Raw genomic sequence first — 27,073 nt, forward strand, 5'->3', positions numbered from 1 at the left:
ACTCCTATCACTATACTCTTATCCAACACACATGGGATTTCTATCCATATAGATTCTATTGAGCATTTACTCTCTTGTATAATCTTTATCCTGTTGGACTCTATACCCTCCTAGACATAAAGTGCCACACCCCCACCAAGTTGATCCTCCCTATCACTGCAATATAATTTGTACCCTGATATAGCACTGTCCCATTGGTTATCCTCCATCCACCAAGTCTCTGTGATGCCAATTATGTCAATCTCATTATTTACTGCTATACACTCTAACTCTCCCACTTTACTTCTTAAACTTCTGGAATTAGCATAAAGACATTTCAAAGTGTGTTTTTTGTTTGTATTAATACCCTACTTTTCAGTTGTTAGGGATAATTTGGAAATCATTAGCTTCGGTGACTTTTTACATATAGGAACATGGGCTACGTTTTCTTTTATTGGAACCTCTCTGTTGGGATGCCCTAACTCTCCTGTTTCAATAGTATCCTTCAAGGATACAGTGCTTGAACCATGCACTGCTGAGTGACTGTCGGCTTTCCCCCTTGTTCTAGTTTAAAAGCTGCTCTATCTCCTTTTTGAAAGTTAGTGCCAGCAGCTTGGTTCCACGCTGGTTAAGGTGGAGCCCATCCTTTCGGAAAAGTCTCTCCCTTCCCCAAATGTTTCCCTAGTTCCTTTCAAAACTGAATCCCTCTTCCCTGCACCATCGTCTCATCCACGAATTGAAACTCTGGAGCTCTGCCTGCCTATGGGGACGTGCATGTGGAACAGGAAGCATTTCAGAGAATGCAACCCTGGAGGTTCTGGATTTCAGCTTTCTACCTAATCCTAAATTTGGCTTCCAGAACCTCTCTCCCACATTTTCCTATGTCGTTGGTGCCCACATGTACCACGTCAGCTGGCTCCTCTCCAGCACTGTCTATAATCCTATCTAGGTGACGCGTCAAGTCTGCCACCTTCGCACCAGGCAGGCAAGTTACCAGGCGGTCCTCACGTCCACCAGCCACCCTGCTATCTACATTTCTAATAATTGAATCACCAACTATGATGGCTGGCCTAACCCTTCCCTCCTGGGCAGTAGTCCTGGGAGACTTGTCCTCAGTGCGAGAGGATAATACATCACCTGGAGAGCAGGTCCTTGCTACAGGATCACTTCCTGCTACACCAGGGTGATGTTCTACAACTGGGAGACCTTTCTGATCCAAGGCAGCACTGGGGCTGCCAGACTGGATTTGGGACTTGGCTACTATGTCCCTGAAGTTCTCATCAATGTACCTTTCTGTCTGTCTCAGCTCCTCCAAGTCTGCTACTCTAGCCTCTAGAGATCAGGCTCATTCCCTGAGAGCCAGGAGCTCTTTGCACCAAGTGCACACATACAATCTCTCACTGGCGGGTAAAAAATCATACATGTGACACTCAATGCAAAAGACTGGAAAGTGCCCCTCTTACTGCTGGACTGCTGCCATCATCTTAATTTTATTTAGTTCCTAGTTAAGTTTAGAATACTAAGAGAGTTGGAATTAGAGTACTTTAAATTTACAGGTGAATTTACTAATTAATCAGCTAGTGTCCTACAAGGGGATGATTAAACTTTCAATAAGGGCTGGCACAATGGTATGATTTAGATAAGACCCTGATTGATTTTTATGAGAAAGTGTCTCTTGCCTAAAAATCAAGAGTTGAGTGGGTGGGAAAGACAGACACTAGAATTAACTATCTCTGGCTTGCTTATTACCTCAGACACACACAAACTCTAAAGAATATATCCCTGTATTTCACCTTTCACCAAACTTTTATAAATCCAAAGATTTCCCAAAGCAATACTTTCTAATCCTCTTTAACCAGTATTAATTTGATCTTCACTCAGTTAATTGAAGGGTTTGAGATTCGCGCACCTTTTGTCCTCTTCTATGCAAAGAGTGCGGGGCCTCTGGAAGCTGGGGCTGTGGAATTCAATCCCTGGATCGCTTGCCGTAACCTCTGGACTCCTCTCCCGGGGCATGCTGGGAGCAGTATGCAGATGAGCCTTCCGGTCCTCTTCTACTGCGAAGGATGCAGGGCCTCTGGAAGCTGGGGCTGTGGAATTCAATCCCTGGATCGCTTGCGGTGACCTCTGGACTCCTCTCCCGGGGCATGCTGGGAGCAGTATGCAGATGAGCCTTCTGGTCCTCTTCTACTAAATGCACAATCAAATCTTTATGGGTAGAAATCCCTTGTGTGCTTGGGAAGACTATAGTGACAGGACTATACTACCATCCACTTGGTCAAGATGGTGAGACGGCAGTGAAATGCTAAGAGAAATTAGGGAAGCTAACCAAATTGGTAGTATGGTAATAATGGGAGATTTCAATTACCCAAAAATTGACTGGGTAAATGTATCATCGGGACATGCTAGAGAGATAAAGTTCCTGGATGAAATAAATAACAGTTTTATGGAACAAGTGGTTCAGGAACCGACGAGAGAGGGGGCAATTTTGGATCTAATTCTCAGTGGAGCACAGGATTTGGTAAGTGAGATAAAGGTGGTGGGGCCGCTTGGCAATAGTGATCATAATTTGAATTAATGACTGGAAGGGGGACAGTAATCATAATTTGTGATCATAATTTGAATTAATGACTGGAAGGGGGACAGTAAGCAAATTCATGGCTCTCGTGCTAAACTTCCAAAAGGGAAACTTTGATAAAATAAGAAAAATAGAAAAAAACTGAAAGGAGCAGCTACAAAGGTAAAAAGTGTGCAAGAGGCATGGTCAAAAATACCATCATAGAAGCACAGTCCAGATGTATTCCACACATTAAGAAAGGTGGAAGGAAGTCATTTGACAAAGTTCCTCATGAGAGGCTTCTAGGAAAAGTAAAATGTCATGGGATAGGTGGCGATGTCCTTTCGTGGATTACAAACTGGCTAAAAGACAGGAAACAGAGAGTAGGATTAAATGGACAATTTTCTCAGTGGAAGGGAGTGGGCAGTGGAGTGCCTCAGGGATCTGTATTGGGACCCTTACTTTTCAATATATTTATAAATGATCTGGAAAGAAATACGACGAGTGAGGTAATCAAATTTGCAGATGATACAAAATTGTTCAGAGTACTTAAATCACAAGAAGACTGTGATAAATTGCAGGAAGACCTTGTGAAACAGAACATACATGCTTTCATTGTGAAATATTAGGAGAAAGACAATTTTCAACATTTTATTATCCCCTATCCTCACCCACCCTTTCCCTGTCCCCCCCCCCCCTTGCATTGTCAACCAAAGAAATCTTTGTAAAAACCATGAGTCTAAAACTGCCGTGTATGAGGCGATAAGTTCGTTTCCCATGAGGTATTCAAAGGGTCGCTGAACCGCCAATCCCTTGCGAAACATCATCCTTTAAGGGAAACAGCTGCTGTAGCGCTTCCGGGAGAGAGACATAAAAGGCTAACCAAGTGTCTCTAAAAAAATGTTTCTTCTTATAGGATAAAGAGTGGTACAAAGATCCATATTCCATCTGAAACAGGTGTAACATCTGTGCCGACCATAGGTTACCATCTGGGAGCCTGGAAAAGTTAGGGACCAACTGTCCATTTTAATACCGTTGGCCTTTCGGTGTTTACCCCATGGCCCCTTGCAGACCACTTGTAGAAACATATGCTCTTCTATGGCAGGTCCCAACATCTTCAGCCCACGGTTTGAAAACAAAACTGCTCCGACAGAACATACTGTCTGGAAAAACACCCCTTATGTGCCAAGGGCAACAGAAAAAATGCCAAACTCGGCAAACCTTTGTTCAAACATCTCTGTCAGTTGCAGCCGATGAGAACTGTGGGATCTTAGTAACAAACGCTTGAGCTGCATCTGTGTCATCAAAAACTTGTTGAGATCCCTGGTGCCATACTTTTAATTTGGCTGGATATAATAAGGAGAAGCAAACTTTTTTTGAGACCAATTCCGAACAGACAGTAGAAAAAGCTTTCCGGAGCCCTGAAACGTGTGCCGAAAAATCCTGAAAAATCAATATTTTGTAGAGATGTGAATCGTGTGATCGATCGTCTTAACGATCGATTTCGGCTGGGAGGGGGAGGGAATCGGATCGTCGCCGTTTGGGTTTTTTAAATATCGTGAAAATCGTGAAAATCGTGTAAATCGAAAACCGGCACACTAAAACATCCCTAAAACCCACCCCGACCCTTTAAAATAAATCCCCCACCCTCCCGAACCCCCCCCCAATGCCTTAAATTACCTGGGGTCCAGTGGGGGGGAGGGCGGGAAAACTGGCACACTAAAACAACCCTAAAACCCACCCCGACCCTTTAAAATAAATCCCCCACCCTCCCGAACCCCCCCAAAATGCCTTAAATTACCTGGGGTCCAGAGGAAGGGTCCCGGTGTGATCTTTTACTCTCGGACCTCCGGTGCTTGTAGAAATGGCGCCGGCGCTACCTTTGCCTTGTCATATGACAGGTCAAAGGTAGCGCCGGCGCCATTTTGTTTTTTGTCCCCCGAGGTCAGGAGCGTAGGAGATCGCTCCCGGACCCCCAGGAACTTTTGGCCAGCTTGGGGGGGCCTCCTGACCCCCACAAGACTTGCCAAAAGTCTAGCGGGGGTCCGGAACGACCTCCTGCAGTCGAATCGTGTTGTCTACGGCCGGCGCCATTTTGCGCCGCCATTTTGCGCAAAATGGCGCCGGCCGTAGACAACACGATTCGACTGCAGGAGGTCGTTCCGGACCCCCGCTGGACTTTTGGCAAGTCTTGTGGGGATCAGGAGGCCCCCCCAAGCTGGCCAAAAGTCCCTGGGGGTCCAGCGGGGGTCCAGGAGCGATCTCCTGCCGCGAATCGTTTTTCCGTACGGAAAAACCAAAGGTAGCGCCGGCGCCATTTCTACAAGCACCGGAGGTCCGAGAGTAAAAGATCACACCGGGACCCTTCCTCTGGACCCCAGGTAATTTAAGGCATTTTGGGGGGGTTCGGAAGGGTGGGGGATTTATTTTAAAGGGTCGGGGTGGGTTTTAGGGTTGTTTTAGTGTGCCGGTTTTCCCGCCCTCCCCTTCCCCTCCCCCTTCCCCCGATTTACGATTTTTTGACGATAAATCGGGGGAATTGTTATTGTATCGCGGCTCTAACGATTTTTGACGATTTAAAATATATCGGACGATATTTTAAATCATCAAAAAACGATTCACATCCCTAATATTTTGTGATTTCCGTATGTCAGGTTCCTTTCCTTACGGGAGTGCTGCAAGGTAAGCGATTTATGGGTATAATTTAAAAACCGAGCAATAACCACTCTAGGTCTACGTGTTGTCCCATCTGTCGGCCACGGTCCCAGTCGATGCGCGCGCTCCAGCAGGCCGCCTTGCGCCGCTTGTAGGGACGGGAGTTGCGCCTTCAGCCAGGTTTCAAGTGTGTCCTGAATGTCGGCATCAGCTATATCTTCAGGGAAGCCAACGAAGCGAAGGTTATTGCGACGCTCACGATTTTCCAGGTCGTCCAGTTTTTCACGCTGATGCTTGTTAGATTTTTCTAAATCCACAATCTTTCTTTCTAGCGCCCCTACGTCGTCTTCAAAGAGGGTAGTTCGGCCTTCCACTCTTTCCATCCGATTTTCAATATCAACAATAGAGGTGCGCACTTCTGCTATTTGTTCAGCTATTTGATGTAAGTGCGCATCTAAAGCTAAGACAACCGCTTGGGAGATTCTTTCCTCTAGCGTGTCCTCTGAAGAGGCCTCTAAAGTTTCCGGCGACACCGGCGCCATCTTGGATTCAGAGGGTTTAGCTTTTTCTTTCTCCTTAGGCTGTACTTTGGGCGCCATGTGTCCGTTCTTCTGTTCGGTTTGATAGATGAGATGTGCAGGTACTCCGAGGTATCAATATCGAGCTACAAAACGTTTGTTATGAGCATCTACACTGTTCAAACGTGCCGAGATGGCTAGAGCTCGGTCAGCACACGTCTAACCGAGTTCACCACATCACGTGATCTCGTATAGCTATGTTTAAAAAAGGATTGGATAAGTTCTTGGAGGAGAAGTCCATTATCTGCTATTAATTAAGTTGACTTAGAATTTAGCCACTGCTAATACTAGCAACAGTAACATGGAATAGATTTAGTTTTTGGGTACTTGCTAGGTTCTTATGGCCTGGATTGACCACTGTTGGAAACAGGATGCTGGGCTTTATGGACCCTTGGTCTGACCCAGTATGGCATGTTCTTATGTTCTTATGTTGAACAACTGTGCTTCCAACAGTGCATCCTTTGCCGGCAAGCCCCAACAGGACATGTGGTAGAAAGTCTACAGTGCCTGCAGGAGCCAGGGACTTCCCTCCTTCTCTTTGCCCGATGGGGCAGTCATTGTGAGGGAATTTTGTCTGGGGGGGGGGGGGGATCTGGATGAGGATGACCCCATGGGTTGAGAGGATTTCTTGGTGGATTTTGTGCTGCTCCTGCACAAGGCCTATTTGGATAGATGGGGAGCATTAAAAAAGCTGCTCCTAGGGGGGAAGCCACTGTGCCCCTCTAAGAGATTCAAGGTGCATCCAAAGTTGGATTCTGGGACCTTGTTTCATCGCCTGTGTCTCGCTTGACTCTCAGAGGAGATAGACCTTGAGGATGCTGGGGATTTGGACAATCCATTTGCAGCAGATGGAGACCCGGGAGATGACCTAGTAGTGGGCGACGCAGTCGATGATCCAGTGGTAAGGATGTGGCCAACCTGGATGAGCCATTGGGGACCAAAGGAGACATCTGGTTGTTCCAGAAGGAGGAGTTAAGGTCTCTCATTCCCTATGTCATGAAAGAGCAGGAGATCAAGATCACCCAGGAGGATTCATAAAATGAAGGTGTGGATCTGGTGCTGGATGGCCTGTGCGGACCACCAAAGGTTTTCCCATTGCTGAAGAAGGTGAAAAAGCTGGTAAACTGGGAGTGGGATAATCTAGAAGCCAGCTTGAAAGTCAGTAGGGCAATCTGCTGATGGAGGAGATCTTAGAACTGCTGAGTCAGCCTACGGTGGATGTAGTGGTCTCAGCGGTCACGAAGAAGACTACTATCCCAGTTGCAGAGTCAGCTGCACTAAAGGATGTGCATGACCACAATCTAGAAATTCAGTTGAAGAGGATGTTTGAGGTTTCAGCCTTGAGCCTCCAGGTGGCGATTTGTTGTAGCCTGATGCAGAGGGCTTGTTTGCCTGCTGTGCATTGCTGTCCCACTGGAGTCCATTGTCACAGGAGTATCAGCGGCCTTTACCGCTGCAGGGGGAATCCAGTTCCAATCTCTCGTGATGGCTATCTCACCACAATTTAGAGAAGTGGGTGGTGGTGACCTTGGATGCCAGCCTTAGTAGTTGGGGGGCTGTCTATCTAGGATGGACCGCATAAGGTTGGTGGTCACCTACTGAAGCAGCTTGGTATATCAATCATTTGGAAACAAGAGCTGTTCGCAGGACACTGACAAAAGATTGGAGCCGAGAGAATAGATGCTCTAGTTCTTTCGTGGCTGACAGGAATTCTGCTATATATTTTTCCTCTATAGTCATTAATAGGACATGTGTTGCGGTGCATTGAGAGGCATCTGGGATGAGTAAATCTCATGGTGCCAGAGTGGCCATGTCATCCATAGTTCACAGATCTATTTAATCTCGCAGTGGATGAGACCGTCAGGTTGGTTCATCCTGAGGGTCCAGGTCTGTTAAAGCAAGGACCTATCTTCTCGCATCGGGTGGATTGCTTTTCTTTTGTGGCTTAGCTTTTGAGAAGAGACGTTGAAGGTTGAAAGTTTACTCGGTGCTGGTGATTACCACTTCGCTTAAGGCCAGGAGAGCATCCAGAGTGAGGCGAGTATTTGAGGCATGGTGTGTAGGGGAAGGTCTGGACCCATTAAGGGTGGATATCTCTCATATTTTGACCTTTTTACAGCAGGGTTTGTCTAAGGGTCTAGCATATTATTCCTTTTGAGTGCAAGTGGCATATGTGGGGTGTCTCAGAGGTAAGCTTCAAGGATGGCCTTTGGCATCGCATCCAGATTTAGTAGGTTTTTTGAAGGGGGCCAAGTATTTGTGGCCATCAGTGTGCAGGCCGTGTCTAGCGTGGAATTTGAACTTGGTTCTTCAAGTGTTATGCGGACTTCCATTTGAGCATATTGCTAAAGGAACTTACCCTGAATGTGGTTTTTCTGGTGGAGATTTGTTCAGCCAAGTGAATTTCAGCGCTGCAGGCTTTTTCCTTTAGAGAGACATTTCTAAGAATTATGGATGATGGGATATTGTTGCATACAGTGCCCTCATTTCTGCCCAAGGTCATTTCCTTGTTCCAGTTTAACCAGATGGTGGAGCTTCCCGTGCTTCCAAATTTGTTAACCAAAGGGTGCTGTTGTGGTATCTGAAGGTCACCAACAGTTTTCAGCAGTCGGATCACCTGTATTGTTTGGAGAAGCTAAGAAGGGAAGTAAAGCTTCTAAGAACTCGATTGCTCATTGGTTGAAGGAAGCTATTTTTTCGGCCTATATTTGCACAAGTTGGAAAGTTCTAGAGGGCTTGCGAGCACACTCTATTAGGGCGCAGGCAGCCTCCTGGGATGAATATTATTTGGTGTTGCCACAGGAGATCTGTAGAGTGGCAACGTGGTCATTACTGCACATTTTCTCCCAGCATTATCGGTTGGATGTTCATGCGCCAGGGGAGCCAATGTTTGGCAAGAGCAGGTCTTTCAAATGCCCACCCAGTGTAGGGGTTTTTTGGTATATCCCACTTGTCTGAACTGATCTGGGGTATGAACAGGAAAGAAAAATTTGTACCTACCTGCTAATTTTCATTCCTGAAGTACCCCAGATCAGTCCAGAGACCCAGCCCCTTGTCTGCGAAAGACTGTTCTGACTTCTTTGGCAAAATTGGATCGGATTTTCAGTATTTATATATTCAGAGCCCAAAGGATGATCAGATTTGGCTGGTTTCCTTGGGATTGATGTGGGGCTCCAGTTCAGAGGACTCCAACTTTACATTTAACGTTCGCCCTGGGAAGACAGGGGATTGTCGAGTTTTTCATCATAGTTTGACTTGGGTACAGGTCAATACTGAGGGTCTGCAGATGACACTCTCGTATATGAAGAAGTGCCTCAAAGGTTTTGTTCTCTGCCTCCATCTGCTGGTAGGGATAAAAAATCCACTTGTCTGGACTGATCTGTGGTACTTCAGTAATGAAAATTAACAGGTAAGAACCAATTTCCTTTTTTTTGTTTAAACTTCAGGACATTCCATCATTTTTATGTTTGCTTTTTTCATGTTCTCCTGTATGCTGCATAGTCATTCTGCTTCTCCATTGTGCTCTATAGAATCTTCACAGGGCTGGAATAAGGAAAGGATCAACTAGGCAATTGCCAAGGGAGTTTACCACTAGGGTGCTGAATTTTGCCATCAGAGCCATCGGTGAATCCCCTCCCACTGGCAGCGAAGAAAAAAAGAGAGAGGCCGGATCTGGAGAAGCCATTGGTGGATCCCATCTTGTTGGTAGAGAAGTAAAAAGAGAGAGGCATGACTCGGTGCCCAAGACAAAAGGAAGAGGTTTAGCCTGAGTAAGAGGGTTTGAGTGAGAAAGAGAGTCTGTGTGTGCACGTGTGTGTGTGAGGAAAGGAACCTGTGTATTGGGATCCTGGTCGCGGCTGGACCCAGCGGCAGTCCCCTATGTTTTTCCAGTGAGGCCGCTGCCGCTGCTGTCCTCCATGGCCCGGAGGCCGTGGCTGTCGCATGTCTCTTGTGGCAGGCTAAGCCGCCCGATGCCTCCTTTCTTCTTCTTGGCTGAAGCCGTTGCCGGGGTCCTTGCTTGAGCGGCAGGGAATCCACCTCAGCTGCTGCCTGTTTCCATCTTCTTTGCGGCAGGGAGCCATCTGCCATTGGGCCTCCCACGCAGCCTGGATGCCACTGCAGGCTCCTGCCTTCCAGCTTCTTCTTAGGCATGGTTGAGCACCTCTCCTCTTCATTTAAAGGCCAGCAGTGGGAAAAGCCCTGCGGCCCTCAGCAATGATGTCATCAGTCTTCACCTGGACCAACCCTACAAAAGACCCAGCCTCAGTTCCTCAGGGCCTTCGGATCTGGTCAGCACAGTGGTCTTCGTTCCAGTCCAGGTCCACCGTGGTCTTCCTGTGACTTGATGGATCTTCGTTCCATGTTCTTCATGTTCCTGAACTTCTTCACCTTGATGTTCCTGGTCTCATCCCTTGTCGGAGCTCCCACGTCACTTGTTTCGTGCTCCTGATGTTCCATATCCAGATGTCCTGATGTTCAGTATCCAGAGGTACCATGTTCCATGTTCTTGATGTCCGATGTTCCTGTCCTGACTCCTTCCGTCTCTTCTTCAGCCCTTCGTCCATTTCCTAGGTTCTTCGTCTGTCCACCTCTCCTGGCGTGCCACTGTCGTGGCCCATGACCATCCCATGGGGGGGCTGTGTAGGGCGCCTCATGGTACAATGCCTTCTTCTCGTCAGCAGCGCAAGCCTCCAGAAGACTCTTTTATTTATTTATTTTTATTTACCAGGTTTTATATATCGTCATTCGGCTTCATTATAAAGCCATCATAACGGTTTACAAACTTGGTAAAGGTTACAGACATGTTAATATTAATAAAGAGACACCCATTCATCTTGTTTTGAATGCCTAGCTTCTGAATATCCTGAGTCTTGAATCTTGTCCTGGTCTTCGGAGTTCCTTGTGCCTGCTTCCATCCATGCCTAAGACTCTGCCAGAACCTGCTCCGCTTCAGCGTGGTCTGTAACCAGCCACTGATGGCTGTGTAGGGCACGCCCCGGTGCAGGCCTCGTCTGAATCTTCGTTATATCCTGGCTTCAAAACTCGTCTGGAGTCTGCTTTGCTTTCGGCGTGGTCCGCGACCAGCCATGGGCGGCTGTGAAGGGCGCCCTGCGATGCAGTACTCACCCAGTACTTTCTCCTGAATCCTTGTCTGAGTCTTCCAAGCAACCTGAATCCCTGTCTGAGTCTTCCGAGTATCCTAGTCCTCATCTGAATCCTCTGAGTATCCTGAGTCTACATTTGAGTCTTCTGTATCCTGAGTCTTCTGTTCCAAGTTCCATGTCTCACCTTGTTCCTGTCCTCAGCCTCCTTCTGGCCTCACCCACTCATTCCCAAGTGGTGGGTCCGGAAGGGCTATCGAGAGGCTGGAGGGCTACTTCTGAGGCCAACATTGTGTTGCTGGGTCTCATTGGTTCATGTAGGTCCAGCGGAGGGCTGAGCCTGCCTCGTTCCAATGCAGATGATCCTTGTCTTATCTTCAGCCCAGCCTTGTTTCTGCTCTGCCCGTGCTTTTACCTGCTCAACTCTCGCGGTGTGTCTTGGAGCTCCTCCCTGAGTCGCACCTTGATCCAAGGGCTCACCCCCCCCCCCAAGATAGGACTGCGCCTCCGCACTCCTAACACTGTTTGAGAGCAGGAGCATATGTGAGAGAAAGCATGTGTAATGGAAGGAATGTGTATGTGTGAGAGAAGAAGCCTGTTCAATGGAAGGAGCATGTTTGTGTGTGAGAGAGGAAGCCTGCCTGAAGTAAGAAGCATCTGTGTGTGAAAGAACAAATATATATATTTTTTGGGATCTGCTGAAGTACTGGGTACTTGTGACTCAGATTTGCCACTGTCAGAGAAAAAATGCTAGGCTTGATGGACCTTGGCCTTACCCCAAATTGTTGCGCTGGGAGGTGGACCTTTGGCCTGGTGCAGGATTGGCAGGCTCGCTGGTTGGACCCCGAGAGGGTCTGCCACCAGGAGGCGGAGCACAAGAGGAGACAGAGGCTAGCTGGGGTTCCCTCAGGTTGAGCCCTTGGTTACCCAGGCTGCCTGGTCTTAGGTGGGCCTCGCAGGATCTCTGAGAGATAAAGTTCAGGGGTGTGCCCACCATGAACAAGGGTGCACGGTCGATGTTCAGGTCAAGGAGTCCAGGAGCCAGAGAAGGACAGAACAGAGTCTGAATGAAAAGCGAGGATCAAGGCCAGCATCAAGGATAGCGTGGTCAGTCAAAGCAGGGGTCAATACCAGTGGTCAGCCCGAGGATGGTCAGTCAGGCAAAGGTCAGGTTCCAGGTGGCGGTCAGACGTGGTGAATGGACAGGCAGAGGTCAGTTCCAGGCAGCGTGCAGATGTGGTCAATGGACAAGGAGAGGTCAGTTCCAGGCAGCATGCAGACATGGTCAAGGAAACAGTCAACGGTCAAATCCAGGTGGCGATCAAACTTAGTCAAAGTAACAGGCAGAGGTCAGTACCGAGAAGACAGTCCAAATGGTACTACCTGGGAAGACGAAGGAACAGGAGGACGCTGGAACAGGAGGACGCTGGAACAGAAGACTGGAAAAAGACACTGGAACAGGAGACTGGAACAAGATACTGGAACAGAAGACTGGAACAAGACACTGGAACAGAAGACTGGAACAAGACACTGGAACAGGAGACTGGAACAAGACACTGGAACAGGAAGGCAAACTAGCTATCATAACGTGATCGACCCGATTGCCAAGGTAGGGATCATGGGTCTGAGCCCTGCCTTATATAGTGAGGGAAGGATACGTCATCGGGGGGTGTCAGGTCTTGGTTTCCCGCGCTTGGCTCTTTAAAAGTCGTGATGCTGGCCACGTGCACACCTAAGGGTGAGGCCGAAGAGACGCTGGACGCAGAGCCCTGGCGGGAGCTCCGCTGCAAGGCCTGGGATGATGCCAGAGTTGCCGCAGGCAGAGGAGAGCAACGGGGATAGCCGGGACCGACAGCGGGAGAGAGGCCTGCGCTTGTAGATAGTCGAGAGAGGTGAGCAGGCTTGACCACGGAGCGTACGCGGCTGGGAAGCGCAACAGTACCCCCCCCTTCTAGGCCTCCCCCTTGCCAGCCTTGGTTTGTCAGGGTGGACTCAGTGGAAGTCCTGGAGGAGATGTAGTGGGAGGGCTCCCATGAGTTTTCCTCAGGCCCGAAGCCCTACCACAACAGGAAATATTCCCAATGGCCTTGTCTCTTCCTGACATCTAGGACCTCTCGCACCTGCAAAGTTTCTTCTGGTTCTGCGAAGACTTGTGGAGGAGGAGGAGCCTTACAAGATGGCCATGAAAGTACGAGAGGTTTCAATAAAGAAACATGGAAGGTATTGTGAATACCCATGGATCATGGTAGCTGGAGTTGGTACGTTACTGCTTCAACATGGCGGAGAACTGGGAATGGCCCAATGAATTTAGGTGCCAGGCGCTGAGAGGGTAATCGCAAACTGATATGTTTGGTGCTCAGCCATACCTTCTGTCCTGGTTGGAAGAGTGGGGCCGACCGTCAATGAGTATCTGCTACTCTCTTGGTCTGTTCAGTGGCCTGAGCTAGACGCTCTTTAACTTGATTCCATACGCATTGGATGGTTTGCGCCGTGAAACGAGCCGCTGGCGAAGGCACGGAGAGAGGCACTGGCAGAGGCAAGCGTGGTTGGCGGCCAAACACCACAGAGAACGGAGAGATATCGGTGGCAGCGGCAATGTGCTTGTTGTGTGACAACTCGGCCCATGGTAACGGTTCAGTCCAGTTGTCCTGCTGGTCATTCACAATAGACCGGAGGAAGGTCTTCAGTGTATGATTGCTTCTCTCCGCTTGCTTATTTGCCTGAGGGTGGTAAGCTGATGTGAAGTTTAGAATGATGTTGAATTTCTTGCATAATGATCGCCAATACTTAGCGGCAAATTGTGGCCCTCAGTCTGAGATTATTTCCTTGGGTACATCATGCAAGCGGAAGATGTGTTTCAGGAATAACTTGGCAAGTTCTGGGGCTGATGGAAGTCTCTGCAGAGGGATAAAATAACCCATCTTAGAGAAGCGGTCAGTGATGACCCAGATGACGGTGTTATCTTGAGACGGAGGCAGGTCAGTAATGAAGTCAGTTGATATACTTGACCAGGGTTCGGTGGGTGCTGGAAGCGGTTGGAGAAGTCCCCAAGGTCGACCAGTTGGGGGTTTCTGTTGAGCACATATCGGGCAAGAATCAACATAGTTGCGTGAATCCTAATAGCGCCATTGTAAAAGGTGGTGCTATTGGGCGCGCTACTGGCGGCGATAAGGGGCCATACCTTTTCGCCGTCAGTGAAGTTTCTGCGGCGTCTGCCCCGACGCTACCCCAACTCCTCCTCTTCCAGTGCTGATGCCACCCCGACTCCACCCTGATCTAGGTATCACACGTGAAAAGGGACTTTATATAAAAGGAATGGTATATAAAAGGGATGGTATATAAAAGTTTACAAATAAAAATTATTAAAGAATTTTAGACCATATAAGTGATGAAAAGGAGTTGATTTGTACAATACAGCTAACAGAGACTGCAGGATGCAAATCAACTTCTTTTGTTAGAATTTTCATCATTTTAAGGTCTAAAATTCTTTTAATGATATCAATTTTACAAGGAATACCTCTGAATGTTTCTGTAACCCCACCCCCAAACCCACCTCCTGAAATCTCACCCAGAATCCAAGTACCCCCTACAATAGTAAGCATCTCTCTCTCTCTCTAAAAGGCTGTAGACATATGAAGAGTACTTTAAAGCATATACTTTATAAAATTAAATGTATCTTTGTGTGCGGCAAGATATGTGCAACCCTTTTAAAATCTACCCGAAAGTGTTTTTGAGTATTAAGGGATTAAAGGAGAAAGAATAAAAGCCTCAGAAAAATATTTTATGTTATAATAATTTCAGAAAGAATGCTGTGAGAAGAATGAGAGCAAGTGAAGAGACATCAGTATAAGAAGGTCTATTCAATATTTAGTGTTGCGAGCAAGAACCCTTGGACTGAGGTGGAGTTGGCACAACCTGCAGGGTGGAGCCCTGCAGATTCCCACCATTGGCTGGCAAAGTCAGAAGAGGGAGAGGCCCAACTAGAACTTTGTCAATACCAACCACTTTCCCCTTGGGCCTGAGCTTTTGGGTGCCGGAGCCAGCAGGACGTAGGTGGGGGCCTCTGCTGTTGATCAGAAGATCTGTAGAAGAGGCTGGGACATGCAGGTGAAGACAAAGGCAAGCTTGGGTCAAAGGCAGGTGGCATTCAAGGATGTCCAGTAGGCAGAGAGTGGTCAGTGGCAGGTGGAGTTCAAGGATGTTCAGGAAGCAAACTGAGGTTAATACCGGGTACCCATCCAAGGGAAGGCAAGATAGGTAGGTAGGGCAGGGAGGTGCGGAGGTGCGGAGCAGACAGGCAGGCAGATGAGGAATCATAGAAGGAACTGAAGAACAAGGACAATGAAGATTACTGGAGGCTGAGATGAAGATCAGGAACTGAAGACAGGAATTTAAGAATGCAGGCAGGGACTGCTAAGGCAACTCACACTACCAGGACTGTAGGATACCTGTTGCCGAGGGAAGGACAGCAGGGAGAAGGGGATTTTTATAGGCCAAGGCATGTAATGTCATCTGAACGTGCCATGGGAAATTTCCTGCTGAGGGCCCTTTAAATTTGAGCAAGTTGGGTGTGTGCATATGCCTAGGAGTGGCCATGATTGAAGCTGGCTGTGTCCTGCCACAGATCGTAATGGACCTGTTTGGAGTGGGGGTCTGCCACGGCTGCCCAGGAGTTCTTTGTTGGTGTCAGGGATCAGCTACAGTGGCTCGGGGCAGGAGGTAAGTGCAGCGGTTCGCGGGCTAGACCCGCGGACAGCAAAATACAACAGTTAGTTGTTCAAGAAATAGCTATTGGTTCATTTTGGGGTTTAAGGAAAATAACCAGTTGCTTGTAAGCTATAATATAGGGCTGACACATTTGCTTGTACACAAATACTATATTAAAAAAACTCTACTTCCTTACTGTTTGAAGCCGGCTGTGTCCTGCCACAGATCGTAATGGGCCTGTTTGGAGTAGAGTTCTGCCACTGCTGCCCAGGAGTTCTTTGTTGGTGTCAGGGATCAGCTACAGTGGCTTGGGGCAGTAGGTAAGTGCAGCGGTTCGCGGGCTAGACCCGCGGACAGCAAAATGCAACAGTTAGTTGTTCAAGAAATAGCCATTGGTTCATTTTTGGGATTAAGGAAAATAACCAGTTGCTTGTAAGCTATAATATAGGGCTGACACATTTGCTTATACACAAATACTATATTAAAAAAACTCTACTTCCTAATTACTGTCCTTATTAGTCCAAAAAATGAAGAATAAGACATATTTACCTGGACTATACACAAATAATGAAAATATAGTATTTTTGGTATTTATCCGTCTGTATGTATTTCCATCTTCTGAAAATTCAACTTCAAATGTTTTCAAACATCTACAAATAAATGTTACCAAGAATAATTGTTAGCTTTTGCCATTTTTAACAGTTTTTTGGATTAGAAAAAACATAAAATTTTGAAGAAGGTAGATATCATCATTGTGTGATAATGCCAGCAGATTTCTGGTTGTTATTGCACTTGTGTTAAAAATCATGAATTTTGCTATTTACATCTGTGTTTTTCCAAAATTTTACATCTCTCCTTCAGAATTTCTATCACTTTTAACGGATTATATTCAGCATTTTTTTACAATGAATTTGAATTTTCATTTTTTTCTAAAGCTGTTTTGTGCTCATCTAACTATAAAACTATGAAAAATTTGAACATTTAATTTTGAACATACTTATTAACCCAAGAAGGATAGCTTTAGTTTTGGAATATTTTATTTTTATAATTTTGAGATATCTATAGCATTTAGACACATTGGAACACTCTACTATTGTATCCAATTGGAAACAACATTGACATGACTGCATTAATACTACTGTTGATTTTCATACAAGTACCAACTTTAGCTTTTTTATTTCACTAGGGCTTGATACAGACAGAACAGGGTTGATGTGACTGAAATGCATTTTGCTAACACAGGGGCATATTTAGTATTTAAAAAAATTTCTAGCTCACACTCATTGCAATAAGTTTGAGGCAGGGTACAATAAAACCAAAATAACATGAATACAAGACACATGATAATACAGATAAGAACATAAGAAATTGCCATTTTGGGTCAGACCAAGTGTCCATCAAGCCCAGCATTCTGTTTCCAACAGAGGCCAAACCAGGCTACAAGAACCTGGCAATTACCCAAACACCAAGAAGATCCCATACTACTGATGCAATTAATAGCAGTGGCTATTCCCTAAGTAAACTTGATTAATAGCCATTAATGGACTTCTCCTCCAAGAACTTATCTAAACCTTTTTTGAATCCAGCTACACTAACTGCATTAACTACATCCTCTGGCAACAAATTCCAGAGCTTTATTGTGCGTTGAGTGAAAAAGATTTTTTTCCGATTAGTCTTAAATGTGGTACTTGCTAACTTCATGGAATGCCCCCTAGTCCTTCTATTATCTGAAAGTGTAAATAACTGATTCACATCTACTCGTTCAAGACCTCTCATGATCTTAAAGACTTCTACCATATCCCCCCTCAGCTGTCTCTTCTCCAAGCTGAACAGCCCTAACCTCTTCAGCCTTTCCTCATAGGGGAGCTGTTCCATCCTCTTCTCCATCAACTATATCTTTTTTGAGATGCGGCGACCAGAATTGTACACAGTTTTCAAGGTGCGGTCTCACCATGGAGCGATATAGAGGCATTATGACTTTTTCCATTTTATTAACCATTCCCTTCCTAATAATTCCTAATATTCTGTTTGCTTTTTTGACTGCTGTAGCACACTGAGCCGACGATTTTAAAGTATTATGAAATATGATACCTAGATCTTTTTCCTGGGTGGTAGCTCCTAATATGGAACCTGACATCGTGTAACTACAGCAAGGGCTATTTTTCCCTAAATGCAACACCTTGCACTTGTCCACATTAAATTTCATCTGCCATTTGGATGCCCAATCTTCCAGTCTTGCAAGGTCCTCCTGTAATGTATCACAATCCGCCTGTGATTTAACTATTCTGAATAATTTTGTATCATACTTCAGAACACAACAGCTAGAATACTAACTGGAAAAAGAAGGAGGGACCATATAACTGAAACCCTAGCAGAGTTACATTGGCTACCAATTGAACACAGAATTAAATACAAACCCTATGTATCATTCACAAACTAATTTATGATGAGAAATCAGACTGGTTGAACACAGCATTACGGGTACACACTCCACACAGGAACCTCCGCTCAGCAAATAAAGCACTCCTAACCATTCCATCAGTTAAAACAGCAAGACTGACACAAGTGAGAGAAAAAGCCTTATCACTAGCAGGACTCATAATCTGGAACACAATGCCTCCAGAGATCAGGCTACAAAGTGATCTCAAGACATTCAAGAAAAACATAAAAACATGGCTTTTTAAACAAGCATTTTACAAAGAGACAGGAGAATAGAGAGAAATATTTCAGGAAAAGATAGAAAGGCACCGACATACAGTCCTTATGACTATACAGTAGATTGAACTCTACACCACAATATGAACTCTACACCACAATAAACTCTACACCACAATATGAAGTCTACACCACAATAAACCATAACTATAATACTATGTGTAATAAAACTACCGGTGTAAGTACCTTGGTACAATTGGTCATGAAGTACTTCGCTAAATGACTATGTCTAATGATATATTGTAACCGAACCTTTGACTGCACCTGTTAGAATGTACTATAGTACACTTTTACCTACATTAAATATGTGCCTACATGTAAACCGTTGCGACGGTATTTAACTTAGCAACAGTATAGAAAAGTTTTTAAATAAATAAATAAATAAATCATCCGCAAATTTGATAACCTCACTCGTCGTACTCCTTTCCAGATCATTTATATATATATATATATTTATATATATATATACTAGCGGTACCCGGCCACGCGTTGCAGTGGCAGAGTCAGGTTCTTTACCCTCCCTCCCCCTTGCTCATTTACCTCAGTCACTCATCCTCCTCCCCCTTGGTCACTCACCCCCCCTTCCCTCCCCTGTCCCCACTCCAACTCTCTCCCCTCACACTCACCTCTCCCCTCATTCTCCCTCCCCTGACACTCACCTCCCCCCTCATTCTCCCTCCCCTCACTGTCACCTCCCCCGCCTACTGTCTACCCTTCAGATCAGAAAACCTTTGTCTTTCTATTTCTGTGGGAACCCCCCACCCAACCCTTTAAATCAAATAATAACCCCCCACCCTCCTGCCCCCTCCCAAGACCTGGGAAATTAAAATTGTTGGTGCTACATGTGGTCTGTCCCTGGGCGTCTTTGCGCGTTATGTAGTCAAATAGGGGAGTGCCTAACCAAATTTGCACTTCCAAATTTGTTTTGTGGTCTGCGGAGGGCTATTTTGGTGTGTTCCCGAGATCGTGCAAGTTTAGTGTATGTATTTGTGTGTGAACCTCCCCCTTCCCCCCAAAAAACAACCGTATGAGAAAAGTTCTCTTAAACTAACCTCCCCACACTCTCCTGCCCCTCCCACCCAGCCCTGCGAAAAACAGTAGCCCACCCCCCTGCCCCCCCCAGAGTTGCTGAATGAATGAAACCTGGCCCCCCTCGTGACCCCTCCCCCAAGATGTTTGCAATAAATTCATTACCACCCCCCACCCTCCAGACCCCCCCCCCCCCCGAGACCTGATAAAAATGTCAGTCGGTGGAGCGGGCGTTCAGGAGCGGTCCGGGAGCGATGTATTGGCATTGGTCCGTCGGCTGCGAGCACTGAAACGGGTTCAGACGGCCCTTTGCCCTTACTTTGTCAGTGGGGTGGAGCAATGGCAGCGGTAGGTCCTCTGACATAGTAAGGGCAAAGGTCCGCCGGCTGCCAGTCCTGAAAATGGCGTCGAGGGGCCCTCGCCCTTACTTTGTCACATGGGCTACTGCCGCCATTAGTGTCCCCGATTGGCATAGTAAGGGAAAGGGCCGTCGGCGCCATGTTGATTGCTGTCCGCCGACAGCCGTAGTGCAGGAGATGTGTCCCGGACCGGTCCTGGCCCCCCGCTGGAGCCTCCCGGACTTCTGTCAGGTTTTGTGTGTGTTGTGAGGGCCTGGGAAGTAAATAAATTTGGCATGTGTGTGGGGTGTGTGAGGAGGGTGGTTTTGTGTGTGTTGGGAGGCTGTGGGAAGTAAATCAATTTGGCATGTGTGTGGGGGGTGTGAGGAGGGTGGTGGGTGTATTTTATCTGTAAAGGAAATAGTTATCTTCCGGCAAAAAAAGTGTGCGAATGTGTTAAAATGGAAGTGAAACGTGGACCTGGACTGACGAAATGATTAGTGTAGCGTGTGTTAGTGTAAGGTGTAACAGATGGCGCTTACGTCCAGCAGATGTCGCTGTTTTCTCGAAACAATTTTTAAACCTATTTTACCTGTCACAGGTGCGACATATCTGTAATGTAACTACAGAAGAACCTTCCTGTATGCGAAATGAAGGTTGTGTCCAAATTTGAAAGCAATCGGTTCAGTGTTTTCTGAGATTAGCGATTCTGTCCAAACTATTTAACATTTTTATTTATATAGATATATATATATTGAATAGCACCGGTTCAAGTACAGATCCCTGAGGCACTCTACTGTTTACCCTTTTCCACTGAGATAATTGACCATTTAATCTTACTCTCTGTTTCCTGTCTTTTAACTAGAGATGTGAATCGGAACCGGAATCGGTTCGGATTCCGGTTCCGATTCACATCGTGGTTTTTTTTTTCGTCCGGCCTGATCGCGGTTTTGTTTATCGGCTGCGCCCGAGCCGATAAACAAAAAACCCCACCCCGACCCTTTAAAACTAATCCCTTAGCTTCCCCCACCCTCCCGACCCCCCCCAAAAACATTTTACAGGTACCTGGTGGTCCAGTGGGGGTCCCGGGAGCGATCACCCGCTCTCGGGCTGTCGGCTGTCACTAAGGTTAGGCACAGAGGATGAAGCCGTCTGAGTCCGACGGATGCAACAGTACCCCCCTTTAAAGGGCCCCCTCCAGACCCCCTACCTGGTTTTGGTTTCTGGGGATGTGATCGATGGAACTGTCAAAGCATCTCCTTGTCCATGATATTAGCCAAAAGTTCCCAAGAGTTTTCTTCAGGTCTGTATCCCTGCCATGACAGGAGGTATTCCCATACTCTGCCTCTTTTTCTTACGTCAAGGATGGCATCTACCTTGTACTCGATGTCTTCTTCTGCGTCAACAGGAGTAGGTTCAGTTGTCTAGTTAGAAAACTCGCTGAGGATAAGCATTATGAATCTTCATAGCTGGAGGACGTTTCAGACTGTAAGTGAGAGGCCCCAGACATCGAAGGATGGAAAAGGGTCCGACATAGCGTGGAGCAAAGCGAGTAGACGGAAGCTTGAGTCTGAGATGCTTGGTGGATAACCAGAATTTGTCACCAGGCTTGAATTCAGGAGCCTTACGGTGATGGGCATCGTAGCCTTTCTTAGCTCTTTGTCCTGCTCTTTGGAGTATCTCTTTAGTCTCTCTCCAGAGTTGTATATCTTTGGCAGTAGACTGAGCTGCCAAGGACAACACAGAAAGTGGAAGTGGTAAAGGTGGTGCAGGATGTCGTCCATAGACCACTTCAAAAGGTGTTGATCCAGTAGATGTTGCCTTCCCTGCATTGATGGCAAATTCAGCCCAGGGCAACAGTTCAGTCCAGTCATTCTGACGTGAAACAACATAGGCACGAAGGAACTGTTTGAGAGTTCTATTCACCCTCTCTGTTTGGCCATTTGACTGAGGATGGTATGCAGAGGTGAAGTCAAGAGTGATATCAACTTCTTGCCAAGGCCTTCCAGAACTTGGCTGTAAATTGAGTTCCTCTGTCAGATACAATGTGCTTAGGCATGCCATGCAGGTGAAAGATGTGGGTGATGAATAGTTTTGCAAGTTCCATGGCTGATGGTAAGCCAGGGAGATCCACAAAGTGACTCTTTGAGAAACGATCCACTGAAACCCAGATGGTATTGTGACCTTCAGAAAGTGGCAAGTCTACCACAAAGTCTGTAGCAACGAGAGTCCAAACCTCATCTGGTACTGGTAAGGGTTGCAGCAAACCCCAAGGATGTCCGGGCAGAGCTTTCTGTCTGGCACAGTTGGAGCAGGAGGCTACATAAGCAATGGAGTCTTCCTTCATGGTAGGTCACCAATAATATTTCTGTAGCTTAGCTAGTGTTCTGCATTGATCAAAATGTCCAGCCAGTTTCGAATTGTGGGTCCAGGCTAGGAGTTTCTTCCTGAGATTACTGCGTACAATGGTCTTACCCGGAGGTACCGGATGAGTAGCTGACAGGATAACTCTTTTCGGGTCAATGATATACTGAGGTTCATCAGGTACGTCTTCAGCGAGGAAAGAGTGAGATAATGCATCTGCTCTGACGTTCTTATCACCAAGGCAGTATTTCAGCACGTAGTAAAATCTGTTGAAGAACAGAGACCACCTCGCCTGTCTGTAGTTAAGGTGTTGGGCGTGATGGAGGTACTACAGATTTTTGTGATCTGTAAAAACAGTGATCTGATGTTGAGCACCCTCAAGCCAAGGGCGTCATTCTTTAAATGCCATCTTTATTGCCAGCAGTTCTTTATCCCCTATGCCGTAGTTCTTTTCTGTAGGAGAGATGCCGGGAAAAGAAAGATCAGGGGTGCAGGATCTTAGAATCGCTGGATTGGCTTAGCACGGCCCCTATGCCTACATCCGAGGCGTCGACTTCTACGATGAAGGGTTGTGTGGGGTCCGGATGGGGGAGACATGATTTGCTTGAGAAGGCATCTTTCAATTTCTGAATTGCTGTCATGGCCTCCGTAGACCAATTGGCAACATTGGCACCTTTGGTCATTGCTGTTAATGGAACAGTCAGTGAGGAATAATCTTTAATGAAGGTTCTGTAGTAGTTGGTAAATTCCAGGAATCATCTCAGAGCTTTTAAGCCACTGGGTTGTGTCCATTTTTGAATACTCTCCAGCTTCTGAGGGTCCATCTGGAAGCCTTGGTTAGAAACAATGTACCCTAAGAAGGGTACAGATTCCTTGTGGAATTCACATTTAGACAGCTTGGCATATAAGCGGTTCTCACAGAGTCTCTGCAGAACTCTTTTGACATCTTCCTGATGGGTTTTCAGGTCCTGGGAAAATATCAAGATGTCTTCTAGATAGACAGTGACACATCGGTAGAGCAGATCATGAAGAAAGTCGTTCATCATGGTTTGCAAGACAGCCGGGGTGTTGCACAAACCAAAGGGCATCACTAGATATTCAAAGTGTCCATCCCTGGTATTAAAAGCCGTCTTCCATTCATCGCCAGAGCAAATGCGAACTAAGTTATAGGTTCCTTTGAGATCAAGCTTGGAGAATATTTTGGCTCCCTGTAGCCTGTCGAATAACTCTGAGATGAGTGGTAAGGGATAGCGATCTTTTACAGTGATCTCATTCAGACCTCTGTAATCAATGCATGGGCTAATGTTCCGTCCTTCTTTCTCACAAAGAAGAAGCCTGCGCCAGCAGGAGACTTGGAAAGTCTTATGAAGCCTTTTTGGAGATTCTCTTGGATTTATTCTGACATTGCTTTGTTTTGTACCATGGAGAGGGGGTAAACCCTTCCTTTGGGTGGCTCCGTATTCGGCTTCAAGTTAATAGCGCAGTCATAGGATCTGGGTGGAGGCAAAACATCAGCAGCTTCTTTGGAGAACACATCTTGAAAAGATGCGTATTGAGGCAGCAACCCCGGCAATGATGGAATAGTTGGAATGCAGGGTAGCAGAGCAACTTCCATCAGGCATTTGCCATGGCAGTCTGGGTCCCAATGTGAAAGCTCCAACGTGGCCCAGTTGAATTGTGGCATATGTTTCTGTAGCCACTGGAATCCAAGTACCAAGGAGTGCATGGCCTTCTCTAGCACAAAGAAGGACAAAGTCTCTGTATGAAGGGCACCAGTACGTAAAGTCACTGGTTCTGTGAGCAGGGTTACTTCACCCAGTAAGGGCTCCCCATGAATAGAAGATAAGAGTAGTGGAGATGTCATGGTAGTGGTGGGGATCCACAAATGTTCCACTAGATGTTTCAAAATGAAATTTCCCCCTGCTCCGGAATCCACTAAGGCAAGGGTTTGATATTCGAGTGGTCCGCAGACTAAAGATACTGGAAGAGAGAGTGGAGGAGAGGGTGCAGTTAGACCTAAGAAGAGTCCTCCCACAGGACTTAGGTCTGGAAGTTTCCCGGACATAAAGGGCATGTTTGAACAGCATAGCCAGCTTGTCCACAGTACATGCATAGTCTTAGTCTCTTCCGGGTTCTTCTCTCTTTTGAAGTCAAATGACTGCGGCCCAATTGCATAGGTTCTTCTTCGCCAGCTACTGGTCTGGGAGGTATAGACCTGGAAATAGACTTGACTCGAGGCTCTCCCTGAGAAGGGTTCCTGGGTGCTTGACCTCTTGAACCTTGTCACAAAGGCGGTGATCAATCCTTGTTGCTAATGTCATCAGGTCAGCTAAGGTCTCAGGCATCTCTCGAGCCACGAGCTCATCTTTCAACCGGGAGTTCAGGCCCTCAAAGAATAGAGTCTTCAGGCATCTAGGGTCCCAATGTAATTCAGAATGCTAATGTCTTGAACTCTATGGCAAAGTCAGGTAAAGGTTTGTTACCTTGTTTGAGGTGGTCCAACGTGGATCCTGCAATTGAATACCGGACTGGATCATCAAATACATATTTGAACAGTTCAGGGAACCCAGCAAGGTCTTGCAGGATGGGGTAATTGCGCTCCCACAGCGGTGAGGCCCAAGCCAGTGCTCGTCCATCCAGATAAGACAGGATATAAGTGGTCTTGTCATATGCTGTGGGAAAATTATTAGGTTGCACGGAAAAGTGCATACAACATTGGTTGAGAAAACCTCTACATCTCCAAACTTCCCCTGAGAAACGAGTTGGAGCAGATAGAGGCACAATAGTCTTGACCATCTCTTCAGGCGGTGTAACTTCTTTAACTGCAGTAGTCGATTTATTCATCTGTGCGTGTAGTTGGTTAAAAGCAGCAGTCAAATTTTCCAATGAGTTCTGTTGCTTGGAGATTCACTGGGCCAGGCCTGGAAAGGCCTGCAGGGCGGTAAGCTGAGCCGAATCCATGGAGTTAGCAATCTGTTATGGTTTTGAGGTGTTGGAGTGGATTCTTGGGTACTGCAGCGATCCCACAGGGAGGAGCCCCATGAGGAACCGCAGTACTAGGCTAGACTGAGACACGTAGACACAGATGATAGAATTTATTATACAGCTTGGTGGTTCTGCCAGGAGGTGGCAGTAGTGAGGTAACCCAGATGAGGAAGTCCAGGGACCATCGGCAGAGGGGTCCAGTCTCACTCCGGATAGGTGATAGGCAGCACGAGCTGAGATAGAAAGTCCCGGATGCAGGTTCCCAGCGCTGAGCTATAAGAACATAAGAAATTGCCATGCTGGGTCAGACCAAGGGTCCATCAAGCCCAGCATCCTGTTTCCAACAGAGGCCACCAGGCCACAAGAACCTGGCAATTACCCAAACACTAAGAAGAACCCATGCTACTGATGCAATTAATAGCAGTGGCTATTCCCTAAGTAAAATTGATTAATAGGCATTAATGGACTTCTCCTCCAAGAACTTATCCAAACCTTTTTTGAACCCAGGTGAGACAGACTTGAGAATGTTAGATTATTCATAGTAATGGTAACTTATAGATGGAGTTCCTGGCAGGCAGAAGTAGTAGAGTTGCAGGCACCAATGCAGGGAGTGCAGGCCCTCGAGGAGCGAGTAGCTGGTATTCCCAATATGGCACCTGGAAGGAAACAGAAAGGGCCCCCGAGGAGGGGGTACCCAAGTTAGCGATGACAGCCCCGGAGAGCAGAGAGAAAGCTTCCAGCGGCAGCAGGAAGCGGCAGAGTAGCTTAGACCGGAGGCTTTCCAATCCATTCACGATCTTTGCTAACTCAATTTGGTCAGCAATGCAGGGAAGGCTAAATACCCGGATGGCGTGACATCAGTCGAGGTGGATGCCACCAAGGTTCGCGCCATGGTAAGAATAAAGACGTGGGTGGCGTGCGCGCACGCACCCTAGGAGGCCCTTAGGAGAGATATGGTGGATAGCCTTGCCATAGCTGTTCCGTGGACACCGGAGAGAGCGGTAGAGAGAAGCGGTGGTCGCCATCTTCCCGAGGCTAGTGGAGAGAGCGGATAAAAAGGTGAGGCACAGAGGACAAAGCCGTGTGAGTCCGACGGACGCAACAGATGCATACCATCCGATCCAGGTGATTTGCTACTCTGTAGTTTGTCAATCTGGCCTACTACATCTTCCAGGTTCACAGTGATTTCGTTCAGTTCGTCTGATTCATCACCCCTGAAAACCATCTCCGGAACTGGTATCTCCCCAACATCCTCATTAGTAAACATGGAAGCAAAGAATTCATTTAGTCTTTCTGCAATGGCCTTATCTTCCCTAAGAGCCCCTTTAACCACTCTGTCATCTAATGGTCCAACGACTCTCTCACAGGTTTCTTGCTTCGGATATATTTTAAAAAGGTTTTATTATGAGTTTTTGCCTCTATGGCCAACTTCATTTCAAATTCTCTTTTTGCCTGTCTTATCAATGTTTTACACTTAACTTGACAATGTTTATTTATTTTATTTATTTAGAAGTTTTTATATACCGATGAACGTTGGGAACATCTCATCGGTTCACATAAAACAAAACAGTAGCTAACCGAGCTTTACAGAGAACAAGGAACAATGCATAAAAATTGATAAACAGCGAGTAATGCAACATAAGATACGAGGGGGGAACCACCTAAGGCGTAAAGGAGTAAAAGCAATTTACAGGTACATGTACTCACAAGAATAACTATTTACAGGTAGGATATCTAATTACAAAGCTAATTAAATAAATGAATACCGGCAGAGTAAGTAAGAGGATAAGAGGACTAGAGGGGGAGGGAGGGCTATTATGAGAATGCTTGTCTTGGGCAAGGTTCTTGCCGCAGGGAGGCGGGGAGTTTGTTCCATAGGACGAGTCCAGCTAAAGATATAGCCTGAGCCTTAGTGGATCCAAGTTTAGATTGTTTAGGTGAGGGGATTCTAAGGGTAGCTCTGTGTTGATGCCTTATTGGTCTGTTTGAATTGTGAAAGGTGAGGTGCTCAGTGAAGCAGTGCATGTTTTGGTTGTGGAGAGCTTTGTGGATGAGGGTGAGAGT

At 46.6% G+C, this 27,073-nt stretch overlaps 1 protein-coding gene across 8 annotated transcripts in view; it reads right to left on the minus strand.

Moving 5' to 3' along the window:
• IDUA (iduronidase alpha-L-) overlaps window positions 1-27,073 on the minus strand; it is a 914,728-nt gene that overhangs the window by 40,848 nt on the left and 846,807 nt on the right. For all 8 annotated transcript variants that reach the window (XM_029602401.1, XM_029602339.1, XM_029602392.1 and 5 more), the window contains one exon: window positions 16,128-16,228. In XM_029602401.1, the coding sequence (XP_029458261.1) occupies window positions 16,128-16,228 (101 nt within the window). The remainder of the gene's footprint in view (window positions 1-16,127; window positions 16,229-27,073) is intronic.

Source organism: Rhinatrema bivittatum, chromosome 1 (genome assembly GCF_901001135.1).
Source record: "Rhinatrema bivittatum chromosome 1, aRhiBiv1.1, whole genome shotgun sequence".
Taxonomy (NCBI): domain Eukaryota; kingdom Metazoa; phylum Chordata; class Amphibia; order Gymnophiona; family Rhinatrematidae; genus Rhinatrema; species Rhinatrema bivittatum.